We start from the raw sequence: 10,582 nt of genomic DNA, 5'->3' as shown, positions 1-10,582 counted from the left end.
TATTAGTTGTCATACGTATTGCACGTTGTATAAATCGTACGTTGTAAATCTATGATTTCAATTTGAGGTACCAACTTTAGGAAATTTTATGCATGTTCAATGTTCAATATGTCAAGAAAGTGATTATTGAGAATTCAATAATTATTAATTAAATGTGAAAAATAAATACGTTTACGTACTGATAGTGCTAAATATATTTAAACTTTAATGTTTAAAATTTATATTTAAAAGTAAAATAAATTAGTTTTTCAAATTGTTTGGGTATTCTTAAACTCACCAGAATGTTAGATATAAAAATTATCCCTGAAGACAGAGATAAAATTACTAAGGATTACTAGTGTATTTGGTCAAAAGCACTGGTTGAAAGGAAATATGTACGTCAGTAATCATTTGTTTAATTGTCATTGTTAAATCAGAATTGTTCATACAAGTTACTTTTTATATATTATATTTATTATACTGGTAAGTGAACTTATATAATTTTGAACTATTATCGTTTAATATTAATTTGTGTTGGAATAATTTTATCATGATCTATCATAATTTGATAACCTGAAAACTTTTGATGATTTATGATTCTGTAATAAATAGTTATTAAATTTGGATTCATATGTAAATTTCAGTTTATAAAATGAACAGTTCATCGGATCCTAGACGTCCAGAACGAGAAGTTCGGTACAAACCGAGCGTATCAGGCAGTCAGGCACAACCAGACGACAGTGCAACTCCAGATTATATGAATATATTAGGAATGACCTTTAGCATGTGTGGTTTAATGATGAGATTAAAATGGTGTGCATGGGTTTCACTATATTGCTCATGTATTAGTTTTGCTAATTCTAAAGTAAGTGACGATACTAAACAAATACTCAGCAGTTTTATGTTATCTATATCAGCAGTTGTAATGTCGTACTTACAAAATCCACAACCTATGACTCCACCATGGGCATCTGCGATACAATAAAGGGTTTTTTAAATTCACACAACTCTCTTAGAATATTAATTATTTAATTATTTTTTAAAAATTCTTGTAAAACATATGTTAATGTTGATACAATAAAACAGTTTTTAAATTAAGAAAGTAAAGTAGGAGAGGAAAAATAAAGTATTGAATTGGCATTTTTATTTTTTGAAAAGTATATTTTAATACATTAAATGAATTACTTCGCAATGTATCACTTTTTGCTAATGATATTCTACAAATGTCACTTACAATATTTCTCTAATATTTATATATTATATGTATAGTATTTTCTAAATATCTATCACGTAAGCTAAAAATTAAATAGATCAAATATATTTTATCTATTTTTTTACATAAATACAGTAATTTTAAAGATTCAACTATTAAAAGATTGTTGATAAAAATTATGTTTCGTAGCTCATATTTTTCTGTTACATAATTATATCTTCTTACCAGCTACATATTTTACATCTTACGCGTAATCTATATACCTTTTCAGTCCCATTTTTGCATCCATTGAAAGATTAGTAAAAAAATGTAATAGAAAGTATTGTTCAATCGTATAATGAAAGATCTCGAACATTAAGTAAAAGAGATAATGTTAAGTGACAAAATCATATAGACAATATCACACTTTGTTAACTCTATTAAAAACTGTACAAAAATGCATGCATACAATTCTGTTGAAAACTGTACAGAAAGCTGGTACTAAATGCGATTGACGAGTAGGCCAGTGCAACTTTTTTTATAGACGTTTACACGTTTTTACCATGTTATAACAATCAACAGATTAAAAAGAACAAGAATCTATATTCTTAGAAGTTATCCTTAAAAGTTGATATTTTGAGTGACAAGGCATCTTCATTCGTGTAAATCGTCATTCATATAATCCGCTGCCTTTTTGCTAATTTTCTTATTTGTCTTTATATATGTATATTTATTTATTAGATCTTTAATGTATATGTAATTAACTCTGTATCTTATTTGTCCTTTGGTTTATCATTTAGTTGGCAGAAAACGTTCTGAATCAGAAAATATTTCGTCTCATTCGAGAAATGGCTGTACAAAAAGGAAAACGAAAAGTAGTATTTTTATACTACGATAAAAATCATATTATTCGAATTTGACTATCTATCTATTATTCGAGAAATTTCAGAACTTCTCTACATATCGAGTTTCCGTTTACTGTCTTCATACTTCAGTGAAAGATCGTATAAAAAGAGGCAACATAGATATATGGCCCCTTCATTTTAGAATATTTCATATGTTCATCGATCCAAGGGTTTAAGGGAATGATTCTAAACGATCACACTGAAGAATGTGACATTGGCACAGACACTTTAAATCTATCCCACCTCATTTCTATGGTCCCCGGTCGGTCTAACATTTTGCAATTAAACGCTACTTTCGCCTCGACCAACCAGCGTAATCGGATAAACGTATTTCTTGCGTTTCGCGTTGAAAAATGGCGAACTATGTTGCCCGTGCGTAGGTGTCGGCGATAGTCCACGTAGAAGAGGTAACGAAGCATCACCAGGCAGCCCTGTTGCGTCAAATTTCTTTTTCCACTCTGCCCCTAAGTCCGTAGCTGGTGCCATCAAACCTTTACACTCTGGGGAACTTCTGACACTGAGGAACACATCGTTACTGCTATCACGTTGTCCAGAAGAACCCTTGAAAACGACAGGAATATGTTAACGTTGTGAAAGTGCAAATTTATCTAGTTTATAAAATATGATGTCTTATAGAATAATCGAATACTTTTGCTTCGAAAAAGTCCAAGCTGGATCCATTCGTTTCGTGTTCCTCCACGGGGAAACCTGATTGAACTCGATTCGACGTTTGAGACGCCCTAGATGAATGGGAAGAGGCTTGCGACGAGGAGTTTTCCGACAAGTCGTCTCTGCAGCAGGCAGCTGTGCACACTCTTTGCTCTCTGCAATTTTCCATAAATATTACCTTAAGGATAAAAAAATAATTTCAAATTCCAAAAAAAAAGAAAAGAAAAAAACAAAAATATTTGGGCTACCTCCTGACGATAACAGAGTCCCGTCTTCTCGGTACTGGCGGCGGAAGACCAGCGGTTAAGCTCTTGGCGCTTTCGTAGCTCGCCTCGCTGTTGCCGCTGCTTGTGTTACTGCCGTTGTTCCCTTCCCTCAGGAAGTAATTCTTCGCCGAGAGCATAGCGAAGTGAAGATTGTTCTTCAAGTCGTCCGCCGCCGTTGACAAGTTTCCCGAAATTTTGGGTGTACGCCTCATCGGTCTCGGTGGTGGTACCGGCGATGGTGGACTGCTCGACGCCTCCGAGAGTGTTTCCGGCGTGGCTAGTGGCGCCGTTCGAGAGCTCTCGTCCCAGTCGCTTCGACGATTCGATCTTCGTGTTAAAAAGTAAGAAAAAAGACGAACAAGAAGAAACTGCTTGACATAACTCTTGAGATAAAAAATAAACTGCAGCTAAAGAGCAACATTTTATGACAACAAAGACAACAAAGAAAATACGATGTCTGATTATTAGAGCGTAAAGTGTTCCTCTTAAGCCGCAATTCTTCGGAAGAACCGTTTTCCGTTAGATGGTCTGGTCTGATGGAGTGCAATGAGTATTTAGGTGCGCGATTGCCGAAGCGGTGAACCTTGTGAAACGTGAAACATAAGCGAACGTGAACGAGAGCGTGATATATGAGGTTCCTTAAACTCGATGGAATACTATTTTGATTGTTTCTCGCGCCTATGTATGTAGTTCGAATGAGATTAGAAACGCATCGAATGCAAATATACAAATCGAAATTTAACGTATAAATTTCCTGCCTCGGACGTAAATATTTACATAAATATTTTATAAAATTCGACAAAATACAGTGCAAATACAAATACGTGGAATATTCTCCCACCCGTACGTTTATTATCCCTAAAACAACCAAGTTATTACATCGTTATATCGTTCTTTTCGTTGACTTAAAGTCCTCATCGTAAATCTAATATATCGGCATCCATTTAACGTCGGTCCTCCGTCACGGACCATAGTTTGTCGTCCAGACGTATAATTGCTATTCTTACGATTTAGTCTCGTCGGCCCTGGGCGTGTTGAGCAATTCGCTGGCCAGACTGACGTATTCCCATGGGATTCCCCTGGAGTCGACGCTCAGCTCGCGACCAGCTTGAGGAAACTCCGAGGGGCTTTGCAACGACGTGAAGCTTGTCTCCAGGCAGAGTTTGTGCGGTGGCGTCCCAGCCAGGTTGCTAGGATGCGACTTTACTGGGCTGGATGAAGAGAGTAACGCTCTCATCTCCTGTTCCACCTCCATCTCCTGGATCTCGACGGCCTCGCGTGCCTCCGACGGCTCCGTCGATGATGCGTGACCGGAAGCCAGCCTCTGTGGCTTCGCCGGTCCCAGGGTCGTTACAACCTGACATATCCACACGCGTGGTTCCAATATAATCGTCTCACGAAACCGCCAGACATTATTTTACGACAATTCCGTGTTATTTTCTATTGTGATTCAAGAAGCAATTTGATTCGAACCGATGATTAACGAATGTCATATATCGATATACAGGATGTAAGACTTTGCAAGTCGATAGGATATCTTGGTGAGTGCTATAAGCTCACAAAGTCTTACAGCCTTTTTCTTTTTTATAACACCTTTCGTGACATTATGATAGGTGATAATGACAGGTGGTAATGTTATGAATCGATAGAATTTTTGAAGTTACAGAAAGAAAAATGTATAAAGTTTCAAATATTTGTCGATCGGATAGCTTCAAAATTCGTGGTCACATTGCCTTTTATTGCGTTTAGAAATCTTTCATTCGTATCTATGTACCCTTACAAAGTCTACTTCCTACTTTTACATCGATCAACGATTGAATGGAAATTAACATTTAAATCCGGTTTCTTTGCTTCTCTATTCTTTGCACGTTTATTTTAAAGTTGAAGTTTTATTCGATTTGCGTGAACGTTCAAAGAATTACTGCAAATTAGTGATCGATATCATAAACGTTATTTTACTGATTCGCGATACATGAGATAAGGTTTGAATTCGTGTCAACATTGATAGATAAAACGGCAAAGAAACAGCTGTATCATTGACTAAAGTGAAGAGTGTGGACGATTTGAAGGTCGTTTCCCGGAGACTAACTTACTGAAATATTTTTCTATTTCACTTTACTCGCTCTTACAGAAATATTTCTCCGTCCGATAATTCGCTCTTCGGCACACGAAGCGTCTAACCCGCGCTTCTTTATACATCTTCAAAGCAATTTCGAAACTTTGCAAAATATACTGTGCAATTTATTTCTCGTTTTATGCTGTACGAGAAAGATGAACGCGAGTTTCTAATTTTCATTATCCAGCATAGAAATTTTTAACAAGTATGTATATATTCATAAAAGATATAAAGAAGTTTCCGAATAAATTGACTAAAAGTTCAGGTATATGCCGCTCGAAATTCGCTCGCGTACATTTATTATTCCTGTACTACGTTGGAAGCGAATTTCCTTAATTTATTTAAGGTAAAGAGTAACAGCAAAAAAAAAAAAAATAGATAAAATATAGAGATGAATTTTTACCCGATGCAGCAACATTTTTGCCATGGAAAAGAATTTATTACTCGTATAAGAAAAGAACGCGTTTAAATACTTGATGTTTTATCACAATATTCTGCCTTCATGCTATTGACGTACGATAGATGATGATAAACTTAATTACGAGCTGAACGAAAAAATCAAATACAATGGCCATATGATAGACTAAATGCGTGAGTACACATGCATGAACGACTGGGTGGCAAATAGCATTCGACTGATCGACGATCAATTTTCTGCTCTACATCGTTTATCTACGGCTCTATCGTTACAATCGTTGTTATGCTTCTATCGTACACATATCGTTTAACACGATCTCGTGTACGAAACTAATCTCTATGTTCATTTACGACACGTACTCCTGTTTCGTTTCGGAAGCAAATGTATATTTCGAGCAAACGTGTAAATGAACGGTCGTGATTGTGATACTTAAAGATCATGATCGTGAATAATCACATGCGATAAACTAATCAAAGACAGATTAGACTGCAATTTGGTCGCTGCAGACGAGACCGTCGTTTTTATTGTCTTAAAGTGCATATAAGGAATAGATAGACTAAATATACCAATCAAATACATATTAGATACTTCAAGGTTTAATTTGTACAATTTACTGAAAAGATCTACCATCTTACTGTTCTAAAATAAATACTAAAATAAAATAGATTCAATTATTTGTTACTCGAATTCTAACATAAATACTTTTGCAGCACTGTATCGTAACAATCCAGTCGAACAGATAATTGCTTGAAAATTTAGAAGAACAAGGAAGTATAACACAGAGAGATCGTATACGACAAACGTCCGTCTAGCAACAACGAACGTCTGCAAGCAGTTAGCTAAAGACAGCCACTTCTTCAGCGACCTGCGTCACTCTGAACCAGCGATACCATCTCGTTCTATCTTTTCCCCGTAATTTTCAACCATACAATCGACACACAGTCCATTACAATTCTACCAACGTAAATATCTACGAGAACACTCTCTATCTACATTCTACATAATGCGAAACCGTTAATTAGAAATGATTGGGTAATGGTATCACCGATTCGTGGTTGTTGGTGAAACACGGACCCGATGAAGCCGAAAGACATCAATGTACCTTGTGCCGTGGCAAGAAGAGTGTGTGGTGACATAGACGTCGGCGTCGCGGCCGTGAGAGCTCGTCGGTGTACTTTGATGATGGAGTACGACCGCGACGTGTCGTTGTTCAGGCGTCCGTTGTGTTGCTGCGTCCGTCGCAACCGTTGCACGCGTTGCTCTATCTCCGTCTGCAGCGCCGCGATCTCTGCACGCTGACACCTAATCCACACACCACACACCCTCAGCCACACATCCTTTCGTGAGATCGCCGGTTATTATCGGTCGCCACGATACAACTTTTTTCGCATTTCATCAATTTCGCAATGCAAAACCTATGTAATCTAACTCTATGTAATTGGGAAATCGGTTAATCTTCTACGCTACGGGGATGTCAGAGATTCGAGAGAGCTAAGATTCCAGCGGAGAAAGAATAGCCAAGGATAGAGATAGACAGCTTCAGAGTTTATTCAAGCAGGAAAGCAACGATACGGCTACTCCTCGTTCCTCCACGCTAATATGCAAGTAATTTAGCCAGTACGTTGGTTCTTTGGACGTTTAACAGATTACTTGTACGCTTAAGGGATTGCGTTCATCCGTTATCCTGTTTTCTGTAGACTTTGAACCGTCGATTAATTTTCGATGTATTTCAGGTAATCGACTACGTTCTAAGGTGCGAAAGTTGCTTGCTTCGTCACTACCATGCAAAGCGAGAGCAGATTAATCAGCATCTTTCCTTTTTTGCCATAACAGTCGAGGCTGATACATTAGCATGATCTGGAAAAGTGTGAAATTAGGAAAAGAATCTAACGACTGGAGACGCAAAGCGAATATTAATAGCCACAAAACAAATGTATAATCATTTCTTTTTTGCACATGTATTATTTATATAAAATCTATTCCAATTAATTTCCGGTTAAATAATAGAAAGTATAATTTCGTGATAATTCCGAATAATATAAATAATACATGACGTATAGAATTGTATTCGTATTACTTTTAAATGTTTCAGGCATAGAAGTAGGAAGCGAAATTTAACAAATAAATAAATAACAACATTTTCGTGGTATAAAGTATATTGATCAAAAGTAGCGTACATTAAAAATTATACAGAATCGAGTTGTTCCGATATGCAATCAAAACGACCACTATCGGATAGAAGATTTAGTATAATGTATTTGTTTTACTTAGGTAATCAAGGTTCGTTTTAAGGCTGGTATAATATAATTCTTCGAATAAAAAAGTTCTGTTATTGGATTAGTTTAATTGTTGCATCGATTACGCTTCTTTTCTGATAAGAATGTCCATACGATTATTACATACGTATGTTTAGTCGTTTTGGATGCAATCGCGATTCAAGTAAAAGTATAAAATAAAACACGAAGAAAAACAAAAACCATTTAAAAAGAAAGAGATGTACAGAATAATGCGAAAAGCTATAAATATAATCGTTTGCAAATGTTACGGTAACCCATGCAGTGTCGAAGAACATGCGTGTCAGCTACTTGATTGATTTAAATGAAAATAAAAAAAGTAAAAAACTGAAATATTCTATATAGTAATTTTCAATCGATTCTTATTACATCGTATAAATATTATTGCTTCGATATTGTGCTTCGCGCTAGAAATTAATTTAAAAAAGGAGCTATAAACCAAATAGTTTTTAAATATAAACGAAGGAACGTAAAATTAAATAAACAATACTACCCTATTTAAGAAAAACTACCACTACAACCACTTCACTTGTGGTTTTACGTATACTTAACTACATAACTATATACAAAAACATTACGCAACAAATTGATTAAAATTTATTTCAACTTAAACGTAAAGGAATCTTATAGCTTCTTCGTCAGTCGGACATTAAAATTCGATAAAAAGTATCACTTTGTAACAAACAGGTTTTATCATAAAAGCTCTATCCTAGAGTACTATTGCTTAGTAAATCGTCAGTGGATTAACAGTTTCGTCGCGAGGAAAGAATCTGTGATACCTTTATCACTCTTAATATCCACATCATTCGTCTAATGATAACATATAACTTCTACAAAGAATGTTTCATAGAATGAAAATATTGGAGTCATGATATTGCTCTCACAGTAAAAACTACTATACAAAATTGATAAAAGGATTAAAAAAAAATGCATATATATATATATATATATATATATATATATATATAAATATAAAATTTCTACTATCTGTGTCAATTTACGTCCTCTATTTAAAGATATGATCGCCAATGTGAATATTAGCAGCGAAAGGATCGATATTCACAATAGAACAGCTCCACCTCGTTATCAAGATCCAGACTTCGTTTCCTTTTGTTCGTGTACCTCGACATTGACCACAATAGTCTCGTTATCCGTTTCCGCGACGTTTCGAGTACTTTCAGTTTGCACACTACCAACATCTCCATTTTTCACGTGTCCATTACTCTCTATATTGATTACTACGTTCTGAGGTTTGTCCTCTTCCTTCAGATTCAGTTCGTCCGTTGTTTCCTCCAAGATTTCGTAATTACCCAGCCTTACCGAGGACATTCGGCGAACCGGCGGTTGCGACCTCTTTATCTGACGAATTATCAAATCGGTCTGGCTTACCTTGTTCAATGCTTTCAGCATATTGTCCGGCATATGGTCCTGTATCATCACCGGGCTTATCAACACCTCGTCGAAGTCGCACGGTCCTGCCCAAAGCGCTTGGTACACCGGTTCGTGTTTGTGTAACATTTGTCTGAAATAAAAGAAGGAGATCTTGTGCTCGTGCGGCTCAATTTCGACGATCTAATTTTTTTTCCAACGAAATTAATTCTTCAATCTTCTATGAGACACTAGTCGCTACGTGAGATTCATGCAATTGGATGCATACGCGGATTTGAATATTCGATGGATGACTTCCTCAACTATGTACGTTATTTTTAAAGTATCGTTTATAAAGCGATGTAGTCTGATGGTTTTCAAAGTTTGAAAATAGTTTGCACGTATCGGCGTTCGAATTCTAGAGATCTAAAGTATTGGAATAATTTGAAGGTTTAGGAGAATTTAAATCTATGGATAGCTCGTTAAATTTTCTATTTAAACCGGACAACGCGTGGTAGCCAACGTAACATTTTTCAGTCAGCTCTCAAAGTTTGAAAACGATCGCACCATTAATCTTACTAAAAAATTACTTCGTGCACGAATCCGTGCACGATTAGGTATAATACTACGTATCGCGCGGTGTAACATCGTGTACTCGTTCTCTATAGATTTCAATCATGCAAATACATGGATATAAAAGATGATTGTACGACAATTTCTTCGACAGGAAACAGTCATGAATGTGCGACGATAGATTTGAAAGAAACAAGTGTAGAATACGAATCCGAGGAACACATGCGGGGCAATGCGGGCACATCTCCAAGATGCAATTACCCAGAGCAACCCTGAAAATGCAAACTTTTCGATAAACGTACCTCCAACGGCTCTCATACTTTTTCCTAGAAACGAAAAACATCTTTCATTAAAATTTGCTCTTAATCACCTTCCTCGAGAGTCATTGCATCATAACGTTTCGTGTCTGCGTTTTAAACGATGCTTAAAATAAAATCGACGACGATACACGAACAAACAAACTTACTCTCCCTTGTTGGGATGATGTCGAACAACGTGTATGATTCGACCGGGTGGATAGAGAGGCCTGTGCAATGTCAACGCGATGCTGGAGTCGCTCGGAACAACGGTCTGCGAACGAGCTAGGTCCTTGTCTCTCTGATACTCGCTGATACATCCACCAGCTTCTAAATTCGCAGCCGAGGTAGGGGTGGAACCACAACCGCAACACATCACCGAGCACGCTATCGTTTTCCACTGAAACGATCGTTACGATTGACGGCGCAGCCTCTACCCGATTATACGGGAACACTTATCGTTCTCCTTGGTAGATGCTAATGTATATTGGGGCAGTGCGCGTAAA

General features: G+C 36.6%; 2 protein-coding genes across 10 annotated transcripts in view; one reads left to right on the top strand and one right to left on the bottom strand.

Annotated features, from left to right (window-relative positions):
• The first annotated feature begins 309 nt into the window (after positions 1-309).
• Positions 310-986, top strand: LOC117157014 (PAT complex subunit Asterix). The gene is made up of 2 exons (XM_033334635.2): positions 310-462; positions 624-986. Exon 2 carries the CDS (start codon positions 632-634, stop codon positions 962-964), a length of 333 nt encoding a protein of 110 aa, XP_033190526.1. The 5' UTR covers positions 310-462; positions 624-631; the 3' UTR covers positions 965-986.
• A 133-nt stretch (positions 987-1,119) lies between these two features.
• inaE (inactivation no afterpotential E) overlaps positions 1,120-10,582 on the bottom strand; it is a 53,248-nt gene continuing 43,785 nt past the window's right edge. For 5 of the 9 annotated variants that reach the window (XM_076622101.1, XM_076622104.1, XM_033334611.2 and 2 more), the window contains exons 11-17: positions 10,247-10,476; positions 10,083-10,106; positions 9,229-9,361; positions 4,019-4,368; positions 2,994-3,338; positions 2,726-2,900; positions 1,120-2,637 (exon numbers count right to left, since the gene is read on the bottom strand). In XM_076622101.1, the coding sequence (XP_076478216.1) occupies positions 2,359-2,637; positions 2,726-2,900; positions 2,994-3,338; positions 4,019-4,368; positions 9,229-9,361; positions 10,083-10,106; positions 10,247-10,476 (1,536 nt within the window). In that variant the 3' untranslated portion in view covers positions 1,120-2,358. Of the gene's footprint in view, positions 2,638-2,706; positions 2,901-2,993; positions 3,339-4,018; positions 4,369-6,647; positions 6,848-9,228; positions 9,362-10,082; positions 10,107-10,246; positions 10,477-10,582 lie in introns of those variants that run through there. The other 4 variants (XM_033334614.2, XM_033334613.2, XR_004464211.2 and 1 more) reach the window with 4 other exon arrangements.

This window comes from Bombus vancouverensis, chromosome 10, assembly GCF_051014615.1.
Source record: "Bombus vancouverensis nearcticus chromosome 10, iyBomVanc1_principal, whole genome shotgun sequence".
NCBI classification, from domain to species: domain Eukaryota; kingdom Metazoa; phylum Arthropoda; class Insecta; order Hymenoptera; family Apidae; genus Bombus; species Bombus vancouverensis.
Note: the sequence above shows the minus strand (reverse complement) of the source record. Positions and strands in the feature narration are given on the sequence as shown.